Source organism: Coregonus clupeaformis, chromosome 2 (assembly GCF_020615455.1).
Source record: "Coregonus clupeaformis isolate EN_2021a chromosome 2, ASM2061545v1, whole genome shotgun sequence".
Taxonomy (NCBI): Eukaryota; Metazoa; Chordata; class Actinopteri; order Salmoniformes; family Salmonidae; genus Coregonus; species Coregonus clupeaformis.
In genome coordinates this window covers 26,535,445-26,559,620 of record NC_059193.1, presented here as the reverse complement: position 1 = coordinate 26,559,620, position 24,176 = coordinate 26,535,445, and the positions used below count along the sequence as shown (strand labels likewise).

Here is a 24,176-nt window from a genome sequence, read left to right as displayed (position 1 = left end):
TGAAGGGGTGTCCACATACTTTTGTATATATAGTGTATCTCAATAATAAACAAGCTGCCTATTGTAAACTGCATTGTAATAAACTCTTGATTCATGATGAGATCGTTAATCCTAGCAATTTAGCCGATAAATGACACCTACGATGTCCAGGCAGGTGACATTTCAGAATGTAACATGAATTCTGTCATATGGCACAATAAATATCATGAGGTCAAGCTTTGACCTTGTGATATTTTAAAACAAACTTATAGCCTACTCACATCTCTTCTGTCCAGTGTGACCGATGTTTCTTCACTCCAGGTGTTTTGTTGCATTGCTGCAGTCCAGGTAACCTGCAATGAAAAGAAACACTGTTGTCAATTATTTCGCAAGAGACCACCACATTAATAGCAATTCAAGTTGTAAATTATTGACACACAATTATTTTTATCTCAAATTGCCTCTACGAAAAATATGTTTGAAAATGTATTTAATTGCAAAAGAGGGAGAATACCCTATTACAAAGCCTCTTTATATCCAAAGTAATGTACTAAGATTGTGGTTGTATACTGTTTTTCCAATAGATAGCAAGTACCAGTAATTACAATAATTGAACCCTTGTGGACTAAAATAAACGACCAACATCATGATCAAGCAATGTTTGTTTTTCATCTTGTTAGTTAGCACCCCCTACTGTTAAATCTGTTCTTTACAGGGTCCCAGGGCTTTCCAAGCTGAGGTAAAGGATACAGCACTTTCTCAGGCCAGTCTTGTAATACAGATTTGAGAACCCACTTCTAGCTGATCCAGGATGATATCCTTGCCAATTTTGCTGCCACCATGCACATTATCACTTTCTCAAATAATTTATCCCCTCCCCCATAATGCATGTTATTCCATAATTAGTTTAGCACATGACTAAACACTGCCTGCACATTAAATAGTTTGAATGTGATAAATCCTGCAGGTAGCTATGTGACCAATTCTCCATTGCCAGGCTATTCTAAAATAATTTAGGCGATAAACAAACTATGAGGACATCATTTAAAAAGTCTGATACAGTAACGTTAGTGTGATACTGACAGCTAGTGGTAGTCTGGCACTGTACTAGCCGGTCCACGTGGAGGAACCATCTAATAATTAAAAAGGTAAACATTTTTTTTAAACCTTTATTTAACTAGGCAAGTCAGTTAAGAACAAATTCTTATTTACAATGACAGCCTACACCGGCCAAACCCGGACGACGCTGGGCCAATTGTGCTAGTTTGCTAGTTTGTTTGCAAAATTGGGATAGATACATTGCTAGCTGTAGAATAGTTTACGCAAGTGTTGAATTTAAGTTATCACTTCAAGCTCCTTGTCTCTACTAGGAAGTTAGCTAGCTACCCCAATGATTATGATAACTTTAATCTGTGATTGGACTGTAACAGTGTAATGTTAAACGTTAGCTAGTCAGGACTAGGCTAGATAACATATGCCTACACATATCATTCGTTTCAGCTTTAGCTGCTTACCAAATAATAACATGTATATCTTCTGAGTTCGCACACTTGACTTGACCCATTTGTTTAGCTAGTTTAGCTAGCTACATAAACACTTGTATGAAGCAGATCATTAAAATAAATTCACCCGAGGTTCCTGAACTAAAACTTTCGAGCGCATACCTAACGTTACGCACTGCAACAAACGACGCCCCCTAGTGGACAAATAGACTGCTGTTTTTCCCGCCAAATGTGAAGTAACGTATGTAAATATATTTGTAAGATATTTGCGTTAATACAGTACTTTTATTGAAATAGTTTATTTTATGTGGACAACATTGGAAACCTTTAGCTACTTTCATTCATTATATCAATGACTCCTCACTGCAAGGAGAAATGAAGGATGCGTTTGAAAAGGGTATTCAAACGAGGCCCACTCATAAACCGGATGGTGTTACACTTTAAAGGGTTGCATTTCCTGTTGCTACACTGTTATCATTCCCGAAAATGGCGAATTTAGCAGCTGCTGTTGTTGCTGCGGCTGGCAGAGATCCCGCTGTTGACCGTTCATTGCGCTCTGTCTTTGGTACGTTTATTTATAGAGTAATACTAGTTGTTTCAAAAGTGTATGTATGTCGGATAATAAGGTAGTACTGATGTGACAGCTAGTTGAGCGAGCTGGCTAGCTTGCAAAACGCGCTAGACAGTAGCTTTAGCTAGCTTCCTTTAGCCAACGCTTTATCACTGAAATGTGTGCAGGATCTGTATCAAAATTCTTTTTTGTAGTATGTTTCACGTTAGCTAAACTATTCATCTCTGTCAGTATTACAAAACTTGAGCAAGAATCAGGGTTTACGGGAGACGTTGAATATGGCTATTCCTCTAAACTCAGATTCTAGTTCACACGAAACTGTTGCTAACTATATTGAACAAAAATATTAACGTAACATGCAACAATTACAAGATTTTACTGACTTACAGTTCATATAAGGAAATAAGTCAATTGAAATGAATTAATTTGGCCCTAATCTCTGGATTTCACATGACTAGGCAGGGGTGGAGCCATGGGTGGGCCTGGGAGGGCATAGGCCCAACCACTTAGGAGCCAGGCCAAGCCGATCAGAATGAGTTTTTCCCACAAAAGGGCTTTATTGCAGACATAAATACTCAGTTTCATCAGCTGTCCGGGTAGCTGGTCTCAGACGATCCCACAGGTGAAGAAGCCGGATGTGGAGGTCCTGGGCTGGCGTGGTGACACGTGGTGTGGTCTGCGGTTTTTAGTCCGGTTGGACATACTGCCAAATTCTCTAAAACGACATTGGAAGTGGCTTATGGTAGAGAAATTTACATTCAATTATCTGGCAAAGCGCTGATGGATATTCCTGCAGTCAGCATGCCAATTGCACGCTCCCTCAACTTGAGACATCTGTGGCGTTGTGACACAACTGCACATTTTAGTGGCCTTTTATTGTCCCCAGCACAAGGTGCACCTGTGTAATGATCATGCTTTTTAATCAGATTCTTGATATGCCACACCTGTCAGGTGGATGGATTATCTTGGCAAAGGATAAATGCTCACTAACAGGGATGTAAACAAATTTGTGCACAATTTGAGAGAAATACGCTTTTTGTGCGTATGGAACATATCTGGGATCTTTTATTTCAGCTCATGAAACATGGGACCAACACTTTACATGTTGCGTTTTATATTTTTGTTCAGTATAGTTAGTTAGCTAGCTAGCTAAGTGTAAACCCATGTTAGCAATGTGTATAGCTAGTTAGCTATATAGCTTGCTAATAGTGTCATAACAGTCTTGGTCATAATTATATCACATAGCTAGCAGTGCTGTCTGCAGCAGGTGCTTAGCTAGCTAGCTAACTTGCTGTTGTTTCACAGACAACAGCAACGGGAACTAACATGTCTGGCGCTTCCAAAATGGTTAGCTCAAATCAAATTTTTATTGGTCACACGCGCCGAATACAACAGGTGCAGACATTACAGTGAAATGCTTACTTACAGCCCTTAACCAACAGTGCATTTATTTTTTACAAAAAAAGTAAAATTAAAACAACAACAAAAAAAGTGTTGAGAAAAAAAGAGCAGAAGTAAAATAAAATAACAGTAGGGAGGCTAGTTGAGATAGTTGAAGTAATATGTACATGTGGGTAGAGTTAAAGTGACTATGCATAAATAATTAACAGAGTAGCAGCAGCGTAAAAAGGATGGGGTGGGGGGGCAGTGCAAATAGTCCGGGTAGCCATGATTAGCTGTTCAGGAGTCTTATGGCTTGGGGGTAGAAGCTGTTGAGAAGTCTTTTGGACCTAGACTTGGCACTCCGGTACCGCTTGCAGTGCGGTAGCAGGGAGAACAGTCTATGACTAGGGTGGCTGGAGTCTTTGACAATTTTGAGGGCCTTCCTCTGACACCGCCTGGTATAGAGGTCCTGGGTGGCAGGAAGCTTGGCCCCAGTGATGTACTGGGCCGTACGCACTACCCTCTGTAGTGCCTTGCGGTCGGAGGCCAAGCAGTTGCCATACCAGGCGGTGATGCAACCAGTCAGGATGCTCTCGATGGTGCAGCTGTAGAATTTTTTTGAGGATCTGAGGACCCATGCCAAATCTTTTCAGTCTCCTGAGGGGGAATAGGCTTTGTCGTGCCCTCTTCACGACTGTCTTGGTGTGTTTGGACCATGATAGTTCGTTGATGATGTGGACACCAAGGAACTTGAAGCTCTCAACCTGTTCCACTACAGCCCCGTCGATGAGAATGGGGGGCGTGCTCAGTCCTCTTTTTTTTCCTGTAGTCCACAATCATCTCCTTTGTCTTGGTCACGTTGAGGGAGAGGTTGTTGTCCTGGCACCACACGGCCAGGTCTCTGACCTCCTCCCCTATAGGCTGTCTCATCGTTGTCGGTGATCAGGCCTACCACTGTTGTGTTGTCGGCAAACTTAATGATGGTGTTGGAGTCGTGCCTGGCCATGCAGTCATGGGTGAACAGAGAGTACAGGAGGGGACTGGGCACGCACCCCTGAGGGGCCCCCGTGTTGAGGATCAGTGTGGCAGATGTGTTGTTACCTACCCTTACCACCTGGGGGCGGCCCGTCAGGAAGTCCAGGATCCAGTTGCAGAGGGAGGTGTTTAGTCCCAGGATCCTTAGCTTAGTGATGAGCTTAGAGGGCACTATGGTGTTGAATGCTGAGCTGTAGTCAATGAATAGCATTTTCACGTAGGTGTTCCTCTTGTCCAGGTGGGAAAGGGCAGTGTGGAGTGCAATAGAGATTGCATCATCTGTGGATCTGTTGGGGCGGTATGCAAATTGGAGTGGGTCTAGGGTTTCTGGGATAATGCTGTTGATGTGAGCCATGACCAGCCTTTCAAAGCACTTCATGGCTACAGACGTCAGTGCTACGGGTCGGTAGTCATTTAGGCAGGTTATCTTAGAGTCCTTGGGCACGGGGACTATGGTGGTCTGCTTGAAACATGTTGGTATTACAGACTCAGTCAGGGACATGTTGAAAATGTCAGTGAAGACACTTGCCAGTTGGTCAGCACATGCTCGGAGTACACGTCCTGGTAATCCGTCTGGCCCTGCGGCCTTGTGAATGTTGACCTGCTTAAAAGTCTTACTCACATCGGCTACGGAGAGCGTGATCACATAGTCATCCGGAACAGCTGGTGCTCTCATGCATGCTTCAGTGTTGCTTGCCTCGAAGCGAGCATAGAAGTGGTTTAGCTCGTCTGGTAGGCTTGTGTCACTGGGCAGCTCGCGGCTGTGCTTCCCTTTGTAGTCTGTAATAGTTTTCAAGCCCTGCCACATCCAACGAGCGTCAGAGCCAGTGTAGTACGATTCAATCTTAGCCCTGTATTGACTCTTTGCCTGTTTGATGGTTCGTCGGAGGGCATAGCGGGATTTCTTATAAGCGTCCGGGTTAGAGCTGGCCAATGTCCTGCGATCCAGGCTGTGTACGCAATTTTTTTCAGATTACATTTATTGTTGTCTAGCTACCTAGGATTCTTGTATTCTATAAGTTTCTCCACAACTCAGTCAAATTGCTGACTGGAACACTTACTCAATTTCACAGTGGGAAACATTCCATATGAGGCCACAGAGGAGCAACTGAAAGACATTTTTTCAGAAGTCGGTCTCGTTGTCAGCTTTAGGTAAGTGAGCAGTCTTAGTGTCACTCGGTCTCCTTTTTACTCAATTAAATACCTGATTTAGCCCCCAAAACATATTTACCAGCCCTCTGGTTGACCTATTTCTGAGAAACGTCCCATCACCGAAGGAGAATCTATAATCTGGAAGGCCTTACCAGTCGGTATTGGTTATACAATGTGTGAACTACAGTAAAATAGAAGTTCATATCAACATTTTACCTAGCGAGCTCACAAGTCCCGGTTCTCCGTAGTAGTTGCCAGGCAAGATTACTGCGCTATCCCAGACTCTGGAAAAGTTGGATATAAACACTTATTTTCACACATTTTATAACCCGTATCGACTGGTAAGGCATTCCGGATTATAGATTTGCGTTCTGTGACGGGAAAAGTTTATCGGAAATAGGTGAACCAGAGAGCTGGTAAATGTTTCTGGGGATACTGGATGTAGCCTTCAGCGACGGGAGCCCAGGTCTCCCCCGGAGCGAAGGGGCTAGCTTTTACGATACCTGTGAAAATGGTTTGTAAGCCTTGGCCCTCTTTCAGGTTGGTGTATGATAGGGAGACGGGCAAGCCGAAGGGATATGGCTTCTGTGAGTATCAGGACCAGGAGACGGCCCTCAGTGCCATGCGGAACCTGAACGGAAGAGAATTCAGCGGCCGAGCTCTCCGTGTCGACAATGCTGCTAGTGAGAAAAACAAAGAAGAGCTCAAGAGTAAGTATCCACTGTTGTGCACTATTAACCACAATGGAAAGTGTACACTGCAGTTCACTATTAACCACAATGGAAATTTGAAGAGGGGATGGGCCATGTTTTGCTGCTTCTCAATAATTGGTAGAGATGTTAGCTTTCAGCATAACTCTTAGGACATAACTCCTGTTGTCGTCCCCCAGGTTTGGGGACGGGAGCCCCCATCATTGAGTCTCCATACGGTGACAACATCGTGCCAGACGAGGCTCCGGAGTCTATCAGCAGAGCTGTGGCCAGTCTGCCCCCAGAACAGATGTTTGAGCTCATGAAACAGATGAAGGTGAGTGTGTTCTCTCAATAGACTCTACGCACAGTGACCGCTGCTGTTCTCCCAGTATCCTTGTATTGAGATTGTATATCATCACATTATAGCAGGATAATTGGAATACATTGGACTCACATTGTGGTGTAATTATCCCCTCCAGCTGTGTGTGCAAAACAGTCCCCAGGAGGCCAGGAACATGCTGTTGCAGAACCCCCAGCTGGCCTTTGCCTTGCTGCAGGCCCAGGTTGTCATGAGGATTGTAGACCCTGAGATTGCCCTGGTGAGACTTGGTTATTCTGAAGTATCATTCAACTTGGGTCAGTGCAAATGCACTCATAAATGGTTTTGAGTTAATGGAAGCACCAGTGTTGTGGATGTCTTACTGACTTTAGAGCGTAACTGTTCAGAGGCTTTTCTCCTTGAGCATGAAGTAATTCAGAGCTGATATTGGTCGCACATGTTCTCGTTGAGAGAGGTGTCAATGTGTAACCTGGATGTTCCTTTGTTTGTTTGACCCCTTCTGTAGAAAATGCTTCACCGTCAAACCCCAGTGCAGCCATTGGTTCCAAACAGTCAAGCTGGACCAGTGCCAGTGGCCAACCAGCCTATTCCCTCGGCCAGTGCTCCAGTCTCCCAGTCACAGCCCATGGTGAATCCACTTTGGCAGATACCTACACTGACATATAGCTAGCAAATCGTGTCATTTATTAGAATTTAGATCAAATTAAGTAATCTGGCCGTTTTCTACATCTATTAGATCAACCTACACAATCTCTAAAGCTAAATTTAACATTTAATATATATTTTGAAATAATTGTTACATGATGCATGTCTACTGTTCCCTGTCCTAATGTCTGGTTGTGTGTGGTGGTCAGCCGGGCATGCACATGAACGGAGCCCCTCAGATGATGCAGCCCCTTCCAATGGGTGGGGGACCTGGGCCCATGCCAGGACAGGGACCTGTGGGACCACCAGGTAAGGAGACACACACACTCACACACAGCCTCTCTGTATCCAGAAGTCAAAGGAGCACCCCTGTTGTGCTTCCCTTTGCCATTTCACCCCAGGCGGGATACAGTCACCGATGGGAGTTCCTCAGGGAGGTCCCGTTCCTATCGATAGGGGACAAGGTAATCTAACATGCCTGTCTACAATGAAGCTATTTTTTGTTTTGTTTTATGGCCTCACAATCCATCCACCCACCCATCCATTTCTGGTCAGCGGTCCCAGTGCTTCAATTGAAATATCTTCCAGTTATTAAGTCTTCGCTTTATCACATTTTGCCCTCTGCTTTTTTTTCATGTCTTCCTTTCCTCCATTGCTCTTTGTTGACACTAGGTGGCAGTGGGAACTAGTGATTGAAGAGCTTCAGGCCTAGGGTTAACTCAGCTGGCGGAAATGCTCATAGATTGCTGTTAGAAATATAACGTAATGGATCAGATATGATTGTCCAACTATGTAGATATCAGTGAGACTTTTATTTTTAGGGGATACTGAAGTACATCTCTATCTGCAATATATTTGTCCAACATTTTAACCACTAATTGCACCTCATCCACTTCAGCCATCCATATCAGTTAGGATTTAGCACTGCCTTCTGTTTGCTCTGAACTGTAGCTATGAAGTCAGTGTGGCATGCGATGGTGTGCTCCTATGTGTTGCTGCTTTGCTCTCTGAGTCGTGTGTCTCCTGTTTTTTTCACTTAATGCTGGCTCAGGAAACCTCCAGCACTCTCCCGTAGGATCGTCTGGTCAGGCTGCTATCGAGCGACCTCAAGGTATCACCCACACCCTAACCCCAGGCTCCGGCCTGCCTCCCCGGACTCCAGCCAGGCCAACAGGGCTGTTATGAGCTGGCTATAGCCTGACGACCGGGGCTGGAGCGCTCTTATTTCTTATATTTGCTATGTAAAACACGAGGAACTTTTGAGGGCACAAGTTGCAAGTCGAACTTGAGAAACATCTCTCGAGCAGTAGTTATGTACGCGTCCTGTCAGAATAAATACATTTAGGTAATTTATAAATGTTTTATTAATCTGACTGGTCTTGCATACAGTTACAACGAAGTATGGGTGTTTGCTTCAGGCTAACAATACCTATTTAATTGTTATAATAACCTGTCATGTCATAGTTTGGGAGAGGCGTGTGGTGCAACCGCAAACTATGACTGATTAGTCCCAAGATACAAGGTCGATGAATTATTTGAGTGATTGCTGTAGTTGCACAATGTTCCTAAGAAAGCCCATATGAACAAATAGAAATGTAATGTCAAGGAATAGGATTAATACATTTCTTCTAGCACGTATCTGTGTTGTAGACTAAGACCTGCTGTTTTTGCAATTACATGATGACACCCCGTGGTCTTCATGTGTCACTAACGCATGGCTCTTCTATTGATGTGACCAGACACACAAGTAGGCAAACCACTTGAATGTAGATCATTTTCAAAGATGTGCCGTGCTCCTTTTGTGAGAGACCTCCCTCTTTGGTAGAGTACTACCCTGTTCCGCTGTCCCTCGGTCCTCTCCCTGTCTGTGGTGTGATGGTGAGCTGTGTCACTGCTGTGCTGTGGTTAATGTGACCTGTAGTATATGTCTGTAGAGTGTGACCTATGGCAGTGATGTGATATGACCATAGAATTCAAACTCTATCTCTATGTATGCATTACGGCGTCGTGAGTGATGTCGTGTGCTGTGATAGGTGGATTCTCTCCTACATGTCTATGGCTGACTGATGTGTGTCCCCCCCCAGGACCAGGTGGTATCCCTCCCAGAGGCCTGCTTGGCGACGGCCCCAACGACCCCAGAGGAGGAACCCTGCTCTCTGTCACAGGAGAGGTCATCGAACCCAGGTGAGAGAAGAGTAGGGCTGAGGCGGTCGTGAAATTTTGTCAGCCGGTGATTGTCAATTAAATAACTGCCGCTCTCACGGTAATTTACCTTTTAAATTAACATAAACACGTTTAGCATCTCCGGCTTCCACCTATAGCCTACAAGCCACTGATGTGGACCTTTGGAACATCTACATTTAAAAAAGTCTAATAAATCCATTTAATATAGCCTACACCATCACAATAAATCCATGATTTATTATAGGCAGGTCTAAAGAAACATTATGATATGAAGAAAATGTAGCCCATTTCAGAAGAACAGAATAGCATTTTCTGAGTCGTCCTTATGCTCTGATCTGGCTACATGCCATATGGCTGTAGGCTACACTAGTTCATTTAGCAGGCAAGGTTTGCTTATAATTCCCGTGGCATTGTTTTATATTTTAACATAGCTGAATAAAATGGAAAGGATATTTTTCCCCAAACGATTTTTGAGGGAGCGCGTACATGCGGCTATTCTGTGCTGAGTGGTTAACAAAGAAACAGGTCCTCCTATATGCTTAATTTAGTTATTTATGCAACTTTAGTTGTGATACAAACATTAGGCTATATGTTTTGATTTCTAATACATTCTAAGGCTGCATGATGCAATGAATGGTGATTTGAAAAAAGTTGCATCGTTTCTTGCGAAGGCTGCACAGACATCAGTCTCTCATTCACAATTTGACAAGCACTTGATAATATTCTCACGTATTATTCTCAATTTAATCTGGTCTTTACATATAGCCAACTAATATACAGTCAGGTTCATAAATATTTGGACATTGACCAAGTTATTATTATTTTAGCTGTCTACCACAGCATATTGGAGTATAAATTAAATAATGAATATGAGCTGAAAGTGCAGACTTTCAGCTTTAATTTGAGGTTATTTACATCTAAATTGGGTGAACAGTGTAGGAATTACAGCACTTTTTATATGTTGTCCCCCCCTTTTTAAGGGACCTAAAGTAATTGGACAATTGGCTGCTCAGCTGTTCCATGGCCAGGTGTGTGTTATTCCCTCATTAGTTCATTTAAGCAGATAAAAGGTCTAGAGTTGATTTCAAGTGTGGCATTTGCATTTGGAATCTGTTGCTGTTAACCCTCAATATGAAGTCCAAAGAGCTGTCACTGCCAGTGAAGCAAGCCATCATTAGGCTGAAAAATCAAAACAAACCCATCAGAGAGATAGCAAAAACATTAGGTGGCCAAATCAACTATTTGGTACATTCTTAAAATGAAAAAATGCACTGGTGAGCTCAGGAACACCAAAAGGCCCGGAAGACCACGGAAAACAACTGTGGTGGATAACAGAATAATTATTTCCCTGGTGAAGAAAAACCCCTTCACAACAGTTGGTCAGATCAAGAACACCCTCCAGGAGGTAGGCGTATCTGTGTCAAAGTCAACAATCAAGAGAAGACTTCACCAGAGTAAATGCAGAGGGTTTACCATAAGATGTAAACCATTGGTAAGCCTCAAAAACAGGAAGACCAGATTAGAGTATGCCAAAAAACATCTAAAAAAAGCCTGTACAGTTCTGGAACAACATCCTATGGACAGATGAGACAAAGATCAACTTGTACCAGAATGATGGGAAGAGAAGAGTATGGAGAAGGGGAGGAACTGCTCATGATCCGAAGCATACCACCTCATCTGTGACGCATGGTGGAGGTAGTGTTATGGCGTGGGCATGTATGGCTGCCAATGGAACGAATGATGTGACTGCTGACAAAAGCAGCAGGATGAATTCTGGAGTGTTTAGGGCTATATTATCTGCTCAGATTCAGCCAAATGCTTCAAAACTCATTGGACGGCGCCTTACAGAGCAGATGGACAATGACCCGAAGCATACTGTGAAAGCAACCCAATACTTTTTTAAGGCAAAGAAGTGGAATGTTCTGCAATGGCCAAGTCAATCACCTGACCTGAATCCAATTGAGCATGCATTTCACTTGCTGAAGGCAAAACTGAAGTTAAAACGCCCCAAGAACAAGCAGGAACTGAAGACAGCTGTAGGAAAGGCCTGGCAGAGCATCACCAGGGAAGAAACCCAGCATCTGGTGATGTCTATGGGTTCCAGACTTCAGGCAGTCATTGACTGCAAAGGATTTGCAACCAAGTATTAAAACTCACAATTAAATGTATGATTGTTAGTTTGTCCAATTACTTTTGAGCCCCTAAAATTGGGGGGCTATGTATAAAAATGGTTGTAATTATTACACGGTTCATACAATAAGTTTGACAAAACCCTTAAATTTAAAGACGAAAGTCTACACTTAAAGCACATCTTGATTGTTTCCTTTCATATCCATTGTGGTGGCGTACAGAGCCAAAATGATGCAACTTGTGTCACTGTCCAAATACTTATGGACCTGACTGTATGTGTGGAATTATTTTAGACTTAGAATAGCCAACCCCCCAAAAAAATTATCTATAGCATGTGCTCGAATAGACGTTACCTGCAGTTACTTTTTTAATATGCCAGGACGGCTACACCGTTTGTCTTTTTGAATTTAGTAATAAATAAAGCAGCATGAGAGAGCAGGTATCCGCTTTTATTATATAGTGGCTAGTCAAAACTGTTTTCACATGCGATTGCGCAATGACTGGGCTTATAAGAACACGTTTCACTAGGCTCTGTAGGCTATGGGCTCTCCGTTGTGTGTGTGTGTGTGTGTGCAGCCACCATGTTCCAGGGGTTTTGGGCCTATAGGCTACTGGTGCGTTCAAGACATTTGGGAACTCTGAAAAATCCTGACATCCGTAATCTTCAGGTCGGAAAGTCAGAAAGTCGGAGCTCTAGAAAGAGGTTGGAATTCCGAGTTGGATGACCGTTCAAAATGATTTTATATAAATATAAAATATTTGAGATTCTTCAAATAGCCACCCTTTGCCTTGATGACTGCTTTGCACACTCTTGGCATTCTCTCAACCAGCTTCACCTGGAATACTTTTCCAACAGTCTTGAAGGAGTTCCCACATATGCTGAGCCCTTGTTGGCTGCTTTTCCTTAACCCTGCGGTCCGACTCATCCCAAACATCTCAATTTGGTTGAGGTCTGGGGATTGTGGAGGCCATGTCATCTGATGCAGCACTCCATCACTCTCCTTCTTGGTAAAATAGCCCTTACACAGCCTGGAGGTGTGCTGGGTCATTGTCCTGTTGAAAAACAAATGATAGTCCCACTAAGCCCAAACCAGATGGGATGGCGTATCACTGCAGAATGCTGTGGTAGTCATGCTGGTTAAGTGTGCCTTGAATTCTAAATAAATCACAGACCGTGTCACCAGCAAAGCACCATAACACCACCACCTCCATGCTTCACGGTGGGAATTACATATGCAGAGGTCATCCGTTCCCCCACACCGCGTCTCAGAAAGACGTGGCGGTTGGAACCAAAAATCTCAAATTTGGACTCCAGACCAAAGGACACATTTCCACTGGTCTAATGTCCATTGCGCAAGTTTCTTGGCCCAAGCAAGTCTCTTCTTATTGGTGTCCTTTAGTAGTGGTTTCTTTGCAGAAATTCGACCATGAAGGCCTGATTCACGCAGCCTCCTCTGAACAGCTGATGTTGAGATGTCTGTTACTTGAACTCTGTGAATCATTTATTTGGGCTGCAATTTCTGAGGCTGGTAACTCTAATGAACATATCCTCTGCAGCAGAGGTAACTCTGGGTTTTCCTTTCCTGTGGCAGTCCTCATGAGAGCCAGTTTCATCATAGCGCTGGATGATTTTTGCGACTGCACTTGAAGAAACTTTCAAAGTTCTTGAAATGTTCCTGATTGACTGACCTTCATGTCTTAAAGTAATGATGGACTGTCGTTTCTCTTTGCTTATTTGAGCTGTTCTTGCCATAATATGGACTTGGTCTTTTACCAAATAGGGCTATCTTCTGTATATCACCCCTACAGTGCCTTGCAAAAGTATTCATCCCCTTGGCGTTTTTCCTATTTTGTTGCATTACAACCTGTAATTTAAATTGATTTTTATTTGGATTTCATGTAATGGACATACACAAAATAGTCAATTGGTGAAGTGAAATGATGATTATAATTTTTTTTTCAAATAATTAGAAATAATAAATAACGGAAAAGTGGTGCATGCATATATATTCACCCCCTTTGCTATGAAGCCACTAAATAAGATCTGGTGCAACCAATTACCTTCAGAATTCACATAATTAGTTAGATTGCACACAGGTGGACTTTAAGTGTCACATGATCTCAGTGTATATATACACCTGTTCTGAAAGGCCCCAGAGTCTGCCACACCACTAAGCAAGGGGCACCACCAAGCAAGCGGCACCATGAAGACCAAGGAGCTCTTCAAACAGGTCAGGGTCAAAGTTGTGGAGAAGTACAGATCAGGGTTGGGTTATAAAAAAATATCAGAAACTTTGAACATCCCACAGAGCACCATTTAAATCCATTATTTAAATAATGGAAAGAATATGGCACCACAACAAACCTGCCAAGAGAGGGCCGCCCACCAAAACTCACAGACCAGGCAAGGAGGGCATTAATCAGAGAGGCAACAAAGAGACCAAAGAAGGAGCTGCAAAGCTTCACAGCGGAGATTGGAGTATCTGTCCATACGACCACTTTAAGCCGTACACTCCACAGAGCTGGGCTTTACGGAAGAGTGGCCAGAAAAAAGCCATTGCTTAAAGGAAAAAATAAGCAAACACGTTTGGTGTTCGCCAAAAGGCATGTGGGAGAATCCCCAAACATATGGAGGAAGGTACTCTGGTCAGATGAGACTAAAATTGAGCTTTTTGGCCATCAAGGAAAACACTATGTCTGGCGCAAACCCAACACCTCTCATCACCCTGAGAACACCATCCCCACAGTGAAGCATGGTGGTGGCAGCATCATGCTGTGGGGATGTTTTTCATCGGCAGGGACTGGGAAACTGGTCAGAATTGAAGGAATGATGGATGGCGCTAAATACAGGGAAATTCTTGAGGGAAACCTGCTTCAGTCTTCCAGAGATTTGAGACTGGGACAGAGGTTCACCTTCCAGCAGGACAATGACCCTAAGCATACTGCTAAAGCAACACTCCAGTGGTTTAAGGGGAAACATTTAAATGTCTTGGAATGGTCTAGTCAAAGCCCAGACCTTAATCCAATTGAGAATCTATGGTATGACTTAAAGATTGCTGTACACCAGCGGAACCCATCCAACTTGAAGGAGCTGGAGCAGTGGCTAGATGTGCCAAGCTTATAGAGACATACCCCATGAGACTTGCAGCTGTAATTACTGCAAAAGGTGGCTCTACAAAGTATTGACTTTGGGGGGGTAAATAGTCATGCACGCTCAAGTTTTCTGTTTTTTTGTCTTATTTGTTGTTTGTTTCACCCCCAAAAATATTTTCCATCTTCAAAGTGGTAGGCATGTTGTGTAAATCAAATGATACAAACCCCAAAAAAATCCATTTTAATTCCAGGTTGTAAGGCAACAAAATAGGAAAAATGCCAAAGGGGGTTGAATACTTTCGCAAGCCACTATACCTTTTCACAACACAACTGATTGGCTCAAACGCATTAAGAAGGAAAGAAATTCCACAAATGAACTTTTAACAAGGCACACCTGTTAATTGAAATGCATTCCAGGTGACTACCTCATGAAGCTGGTTGAGAGAATGCCAAGAGTGTGCAAAGCTGTCAAGGCAAAGGCTTTTTGAAGAATCTCAAATATAATATATTTGTTTAACACTTTTTTTTCGGTTACTACATCATTCCATATGTGTTACTTAATAGTTTTGATGTCTTCACTATTATTCTACAATGTAGGAAATAGTAAAAATAAAGAAAAACCCTTGAATGAGTAGGTGTTCTAAAACTTTTGACCGGTAGTGTATACTAAATAATGTATGAAATTAGTTTTGATTTAGAACGGGCCATTATCATCCACCTGTCGGAACAGGGGCAGGGGGAAAAAGACATGTCATCTGTATGCACTTGAATAGGAAATGGGGGACGCTTTTCCCGTGGTTCATTTTCATGACAGCCAAGTAGGCTAATCTGGTTGTAAAGCAACGCAATGAGCTCAATATAGTCTATGGAAAGTTGGTGTGTGTGTGTGTGATGAGATATATATATATATATATGTATATATATGTATGTATATGTAGATATAGATATATGTGTATGTATAAATGTATATGTAGGCCTAGCCTATAGAAAGCTGATGGGGTCCTCTTTTGCAGAGGCTACTAATGACCATCAGAGGCATCAGAGCTCAGTTTTGGAGAAGCCTAGTTGCCGTGACTCAACGTGCTTGAAAGCAGTATCCAGATCCATCGGATGTAGTGATCACAATATAGTAGCCATATCTAGGAAAACCAAAGTTCCAAAGGCTGGGCCTAATATAGTGTATGAGGTCATACAATACGTTTTGTAGAGATTCCTATGTTGTTGATGTAAATAATATTTGTTGGTCCGTGGTGTGTAATGAGGGCTAACAGACGTTGCCCTTGACACATTTATGAAATTGCTTATCCCAGTTACTAATAAGCATGCACCCATTAAGAACATGACTAAACATTTAAATCCCTGTGGATTGATGGAATTAAAAAATTGTATGGTTGATGAGGCAAAAGGAATGGCAAATAAGTCTAGCTGCACAACCGATTGGCAAACGTACTGCAAATTGAGAAATCGTGTGACTAAACTGAATAAACATAAGAAACTATGAAACAAAGATAAATGACAGAATGATAGTAAAAAGCTTTGGAGCATCTTCAATGAAACTTTGGGGAAAAAGACAAACTCAGCTCCATCATTCATTGAATCAGATGGCTCATTCATTACAACAGATATTTTTTTTCAATTTCCCTACACATCCAAGTATATCTGACCAAATTATGAAAGACCAGAACTGTAATTTTGAATTCCGTAAAGTGAGTGTGGAAGAGGTGAAAAAATGGCTGTCTATCAACAATGACAAGCCACCGGGGTCTGACAACTTGGATGGAAAATTACTGAGGATAATAGCGAACGATATTGCCACTCCTATTTGCCATATCTTCAAATTAAGCCTACTAGGAAGTGTGTGCCCTCAGGCCTGGAGGGAAGCAAAAGTAATTCCACGAGCTAAGAATAGTGAAGCCCCCTTTACTGGCTCAAATAGCCGACCAATCAGCATGTTACCAACCCTTAGTAAATTTTTGGGAAAATAATAGTGTTTGACCAGATACAATGCTATTTTACAGTAAACAAATTGATAAGTGATTAGTCCCCTGTAGCTCAGTTGGTAGAGCATGGCGCTTGCAACGCCAGGGTTGTGGGTCCGTTTCCCATGGGGGGCCAGTATGAAAAATGTATGCACTCACTAACTGTAAGTCGCTCTGGATAAGAGCGTCTGCTAAATGACTAAAATGTAAATGTAAATAAGACTTTCGGCACGCTTATAGGGAAGGACATTCAACAAGCACAGCACTTACACAAATGACTGACTGGCTGAGAGAAATTGATGATAAAACGATTGTGGGGGCTGTTTTGTTAGACTTCAGTGCAGCTTTTGACATTATCGATCAGTCTGCTGCTGGAAAAATGTATGTGTTATGGCTTTACACCCCCTGCTATATTGTGGATAAAGAGTTACCTGTCTAACAGAACAGAGGGTGTTCTTTAATGGAAGCCTCTCCAGAATCAGGAATTCCCCAAGGCAGCTGTCCAGGCCCCTTACTTTTTTCAGTCTTTACTAATGACATGCCACTGGCTTTGAGTAAAGCCAGTGTGTCTGTATGGGGATGACTCAACACTACATGTCAGCTACTACAGCAACTGAAATGACTGCAACACTTAACAAAGAGCTGCAGTTTCAGAATGGGTGGCAAGGAATAAGTTAGTCCTAAATATTTAAAAAACTAAAAGCATTGTATTTGGGACAAATCATTCACTAAACCTCAACTAAATCTTGTAATAAATAATGTGGAAATGTAGCAAGTTAAGGTGACTAAACTGCTTGGAGTTACCCTGGATTGTAAACTGTCATGGTCAAAACATGTTGATACAACATTAGCTAAGATGGGGAGAAGTCTGTCCATAATAAAGAGCTGCTCTACCTTCTTAACAGCACTATCAACAAGGCAGGTCCTACAGGCTCTAGTTTTGTCGCACCTGGACGACTGTTCAGTCGTGTGGTCAGGTGCCACAAAGAGGGACTTAGGAAAATTGCAATTGGCTCAGAACAGGGCAGCACGGCTGGCCCTTGGATGTACACAGAGAGCAAACATTAATAATATGCATGTCAATCTCTCCTGGCTCAAAGTAGAGGAGAGATTGACTTCATCACTACTTGTATTTGTGAGAGGTATTGACATGTTGAAATCACCGAGCTGTCTGTTTAAACGACTAGCACACAGCTCAGACAACCATGCATACCCCACAAGACATGCCACCAGAGGTCTCTTCACAGTCCCCAAGTCCAGAACAGACTATGGGAGGCGCACAGTACTACATAGAGCCATGACTACTTTGAACTCTATTCCATGTCAGGTAACTGATGCAAGCAGTAGAATTAGATTGAAAAATCAGATAAAGATACACCTTATGGAACAGCGGGGACTGTGAAGCAACACAAACATACGCACAGACACATGCATACACACACGATAACATACACACACGTACACATGGATTTTGTGTTGTTGATATGTGGTAGTGGAGTATGGGCCTGAGGGCACACACTTAGTGTGTTGTGAATTCTGTAATGAATGTATTGTAATTTTTAAAAAATTGTATAACTGCCTTAATTTTTCCTGTACCCCAGGAAGAGTAGCTGCTGCCTTGGCAGCAGCTAATGGGGATTCATAATAAATACAAATACGTGGAATTTGACTGCGGTCATAACTCCTGACTGCCGGTGTGACGGTAATACGGTCACCGTAACAGCTGTAGGGAGGAGCCATAGACAGAGAACCACCATCGTGTAGTTTGTCATTGAATTAATCTGTTGCATTCTTATAGCACCTTTCAATGTCTGAATTACTCTTATTCCGTGTTCTCTTTGTGTCCAGTCGAGGAGGAGGAGGGTTCATCGGGGCCCCCCCACCACACCAGGGGCCCCCCATGCACATGAACCAGATGGCTGGCGGGCCTCCTCCGGACATGAGGCCGCCCCACGACATGAGAGGACCCCCCATGGGTGAACCCAGAGGCATGATGGGAGAGCCCCGGGGACCCCCCATGGGTGAACCCAGAGGCATGATGGGAGAGCCCCGGGGACCCCCCATGGGTGAACCCAGAGGCATGATGGGAGAGCCCCGGGGACCCCCCATGGGTGAACCCAGAGGCATGATGGGAGAGCCCGGGGACCCCCCATGGGTGAACCCAGAGGCATGATGGGAGAGCCCCGGGGACCCCCCATGGGTGAACCCAGAGGCATGATGGGAGAGCCCAGAGGACCCCCCATGGGTGAACCCAGAGGCATGATGGGAGAGCCCCGGGGACCCCCCATGGGTGAACCCAGAGGCATGATGGGAGAGCCCCGAGGACCCTCCATGATGGAACAGCGGGGACCCCCCATGATGGAGCCCAGGGGACCCCCCATGGAGACCAGAGGTAACCAAATCACAGTCCAATTAACAACTTTTGTTTCATCAGAACAATGTTTCTTTCTCTCTCTTAGCAGACATTTTATAAGAAGCATTATTGCCATAATTTAGACCTGTATGTGCAAAACAGGTGGACAAGCGCCTGTGCTTGGACTAGTTATGTCAGACCAGCAATTAATGAGTAACCTGTGTACTCCTGAGTGGCGCAGTGGTCTAAGGCACTGCATCGCAGTGCTAACTGTGCCACTAGAGATCCTGGTTCGAATCCAGGCTCTCTCGCAGCCGGCCGCGACCGGGAGACTCATGGGCGGCGCACAATTGGCCCAGCGTCGTCCAGGGTAGGGGAGGGAATGGCCGGCAGGGATTGATAGAGCATGGCGTTTGCAACGCCAGGGTTGTGGGTTTGATTCCCACGGGGGCCAGTATAAAAAAAAAAAATGTATTCACTAACTGTAAGTCGCTCTGGATAAGAGCGTCTGCTAAATGACTAAAATGTAAATGTAAAATGTAACCTCATGAGGAATGGCTGTTGTTTCTGAAGGTCGGGACCCCAGAGCGGTGGACCCCCGTGGACCAGCGTCGGGCCAGAGGGTTCCCAATGCCCAAGGAATGCAGGGCCCCGCCCCTCACTCCATGAATCCTAACGCCACTCCACCTGCCAGACCGGTACGGCCTACCTACAGCTAAGTCTTTACTACATTAGATGTTATGTCAATGAAAACAGCTCTAATAACTGTGTGTTTGTTCAGGGTCCTGGTGTACCACAGTCCGGAGATAGCTTCAGCCCAGGGCATAGCCAGGTGACCTCACAGGACCATGAGAAGGTATGTGTGGCATGTCACTATTGGTTCACAATGAACTTTCAGATTGACATAAATGCCTGACTAGATACTAAAAGATAATGGCTCAGATTGTCTGCTGTCTAGAGAAACTGGACTATCAAGGTCTGCACTACATTCCATAGTTATTCTATGGAAAAATCTGAACATGTTCACTGTAAACTAGTTTTAGCTGATAACTACACTGCTCAAAAAAATATAGGGAACACTTAAACAACACAATGTAACTCCAAGTCAATCACACTTCTGTGAAATCAAACTGTCCACTTAGGAAGCAACACTGATTGACAATACATTTCACATGCTGTTGTGCAAATGGAATAGACAACAGGTGGAAATTATAGGCAATTAGCAAGACACCCCCAATAAAGGAGTGGTTCTGCAGGTGATGACCACAGACCACTTCTTAGTTCCTATGCTTCCTGGCTGATGTTTTGGTCACTTTTGAATGCTGGCGGTGCTTTCACTCTAGTGATAGCATGAGACGGAGTCTACAACCCACACAAGTGGCTCAGGTAGTGCAGCTCATCCAGGATGGCACATCAATGCGAGCTGTGGCAAGAAGGTTTGCTGTGTCTGTCAGCGTAGTGTCCAGAGCATGGAGGTGCTACCAGGAGACAGGCCAGTACATCAGGAGACGTGGAGGAGGCCGTAGGAGGGCAACAACCCAGCAGCAGGACCGCTACCTCCGCCTTTGTGCAAGGAGGAGCAGGAGGAGCACTGCCAGAGCCCTGCAAAATGACCTCCAGCAGGCCACAAATGTGCATGTGTCTGCTCAAACGGTCAGAAACAGACTCCATGAGGGTGGTATGAGGGACCGACGTCCACAGGTGGGGGTTGTGCTTACAGCCCAACACCGTGCAGGACGTTTGGCATTTGCCAGAGAACACCAAGATTGGCAAATTCGCCACTGGCGCCCTGTGCTCTTCACAGATGAAAGCAGGTTCACACTGAGCACATGTGACAGACGTGACAGAGTCTTGAGACGCCGTGGAAAACGTTCTGCTGCCTGCAACATCCTCCAGCATGACCGGTTTGGCGGTGGGTCAGTCATGGTGTGGGGTGGCATTTCTTTGGGGGGCCGCACAGCCCTCCATGTGCTAGCCAGAGGTAGCCTGACTGCCATTAGGTACCGAGATGAGATCCTCAGACCCCTTGTGAGACCATATGCTGGTGCGGTTGGCCCTGGGTTCCTCCTAATGCAAGACATTGCTAGACCTCATGTGGCTGGAGTGTGTTAGCAGTTCCTGCAAGAGGAAGGCATTGATGCTATGGACTGGCCCGCCCGTTCCCCAGACCTGAATACAATTGAGCACATCTGGGACATCATGTCTCGCTCCATCCACCAACGCCACGTTGCACCACAGACTGTCCAGGAGTTGGCGGATGCTTTAGTCCAGGTCTGGGAGGAGATCCCTCAGGAGACCATCCGCCACCTCATCAGGAGCATGCCCAGGCGTTGTAGGGAGGTCATACAGGCACGTGGAGGCCACACACACTACTGAGCCTCATTTTGACTTGTTTTAAGGACATTACATCAAAGTTGGATCAGCCTGTAGTGTGGTTTTCCACTTTAATTTTGAGTGTGACTCCAAATCCAGACCTCCATGGGTTGATACATTTGATTTCCATTGATCATTTTTGTGTAATTTTGTTGTCAGCACATTCAACTATGTAAAGAAAAAAGTATTTAATAAGATTATTTCATTCATTCAGATCTAGGATGTGTTATTTTAGTGTTCCCTTTATTTTTTTGAGCAGTGTATTTTGAAAGATTGGACTTTCCTTCTCCAGCTAAATGCTATGCTTTTTGCGGTCTTTGGTTCTCACATTACTGTTAATATCTGATCTGAGAGCAGTGTGGTTCACCAGTCTGTCTATGCTGTTCTTCAGGCCGCCTTGATCATGCAGGTGCTGCAGCTGACCCCAGAACAGATCGCCATGCTGCCCCCAGAGCAGAGGCAGAGCATCCTCGTCCTCAAAGAGCAGATCCTGAAGACCACCGGGACGCCCTGAAGACCCCCCCCCCCCCATACACACACACACACCCATAGGCTCAAGGTAAGAGATGGGGTTTGTTCACAAGGATGTAACGTTGTAGAACATATATGATGGACAGGGAAGATAAACAGGGCATTGTGGCAGCTCTATTCATTGTATTTCTATCTGAAATGTTCAGAACAATCTCACGTCACTGAATATACCATTTAATAATATGCCATTTAGCAGACGCTTTTATCCAAAGCGACTTACAGTCATGCGTGCATACATTTTTTTTTTGTGTATGGGTGGTCCCGGGGATCGAACCCACTACCCTGGCGTTACAAGCGCGGTGTTCTACCAGCTGAGCTACAGAGGACCACGTATTTGGTTCTCTCAAGTGGGGTAATTCTCCCTTTCCATGACGAGTGATGCGAGATTCCATTTTCCTTTACGCTGTCTGTCTTCTCAGTGGAGATGTCAGCCTGTATGCTTTGCATTGTGTTGCTCACTTGTGGAACACCCTGTAATTAATCTGCACATGATCTCCCTTGAGAATACTGACCCTTCCTGGTTGTGTTTTCAAGACTGTGACACAGGACCCCGACACCCCTGTCACCTCGACGTTGGATCGATCAGAAGATGTCACATCACTTCAAACATTTTGTAGATTGTTTTGTATTATATGGTCTGTTTTTTTAATGGAAGGTTGAAGTGAGTGTTTGTGATTTGAAGAATGTCTGTTAATCTTTTGAAGGGGAACATGTCAAAGTTCAACAGAGAAGCGTTGCAGAGTGTTACATGATGGGTTTTCATACTGTCTTTTCAAAAGCCCAACCTTTTTCATTTTGTGGCTGGAACCTGTTGTTGCATGTCTGGATATTTGTTCAATTAAATAAAAATGTCAGATACTGTTCCCAAAATTGTTTCAGTACTGTATTTTATTCAGATGGGATGTACAGGATTACCGGTAGTGTCATTGTAGACTACAATAAAGTTATCTAAAAGAAACAAACAAGACATAAAAAATCATGTGAAAGAATTGTGTGGGGGGTGCGGGGGGGGAGTATTCCCTGTTACATAACTGCAAGGAAAGTACCTTTGTACACATCCTTCATAGGAACATCACTCCTATCTGATCTCGAACATACTGACTGGCAATGCCTCACCCTCATTTCCTTCCAGTCTGCTACATGTCATAATTTACAAGGAAATGGAGATTATACTGTAGGGCTTTAACGTGGGAGTATTGCTGTAGTTTCTGTCTCTGTAACTACACACCTTGGAAGCACAAAACAATGCTTAGGCTTAAGCATCTAATGTGGGTGTATCAAAGTTATCTTGCCCAAGCTACCATTTTTGTAAAAGCAAATGAACCATTATTGTTTGCACATTGGCGAAGTGTACATTTGTTACACCCCCATTGAGTAGTATAGAAATTGCCCCCAATAAGATTTACTTTGATTTCTCTGCTATCTAGATAATTCTTATTTCCCTTATCAAAATCACCAATAATTAGATCACAAGTGGGGGGCAAACAAAATCCAATGGTTGGTCTGGGCAACATGTATAACACCACTCCGTCATCACAGGTAACCTACCAAACCACTCCCTATACTTAGTGAATATGTTACTCCTCCATGTGTCATTTAATAACAATAATCATATTAACAAGATGAGCTATTCTGTACAAAGCTCTTAATAACTAGTTGCCTTCATACATCCTGATCATGATTCATTGAGAAAAGCAAAGGAGCCAGCCAATCCCTGAGTAGTGCTGATGTAACAAAGCATTGTCTCTGTGTGCAAGACTTGTCAGTTTTCTGTGGAAGGTATTCAAGGGCCGATACACACCCATCTAGTCACTGAGGCAGCCAGCTTTCAATCCAATACGTTTTTCCGCCAACTTTAGCATGCCCCCAACTTTTTCCGACTTTTCTTCATATCTGAAAGGTAATTGTGTATTTTTGAAGGCGCTGACGGAGGCTAACTCCACCATGGCTCGTTCGCCAAAGCCTATAGGGAAATTAATGGGTTTTTTCTAGCTGGCTAGCCAGTTCAAATAATTACCAGAACATATCTGTCGTTTTGAGTTAAACTGTAACCAACTTTTTATTAACCATAACAGGAAACTTAACACATTACAAGGTCATTATTTACAAGTATGGCGAGCTTCTAACTTACTGTGAATGTGAACAAATGAAAGCAGTGCATTGTATTTTTTCCTATCGGAGGAATTTAGAAATGGATCAATAGAGAGCAATAATAGTGGCTTCTAATAGTGGCT

The 24,176-nt window shown here is 43.8% G+C and overlaps 1 protein-coding gene across 1 annotated transcript; it reads left to right on the top strand.

The window, feature by feature from the left end:
* The first annotated feature begins 1,942 nt into the window (after positions 1-1,942).
* Positions 1,943-22,812, top strand: LOC121532319 (cleavage stimulation factor subunit 2-like). Its single transcript, XM_045227155.1, is given in 16 exon segments — positions 1,943-2,046; positions 5,544-5,622; positions 6,163-6,332; positions 6,512-6,648; positions 6,794-6,913; positions 7,160-7,282; positions 7,509-7,608; positions 7,701-7,763; positions 8,351-8,410; positions 9,384-9,483; positions 18,534-18,832; positions 18,835-19,077; positions 19,612-19,736; positions 19,820-19,894; positions 21,803-21,970; positions 22,477-22,812. Coding segments are annotated over 15 exon segments (1,896 nt in total). The 5' UTR covers positions 1,943-1,967; the 3' UTR covers positions 21,926-21,970; positions 22,477-22,812.
* The last annotated feature ends 1,364 nt before the right edge of the window (positions 22,813-24,176 follow it).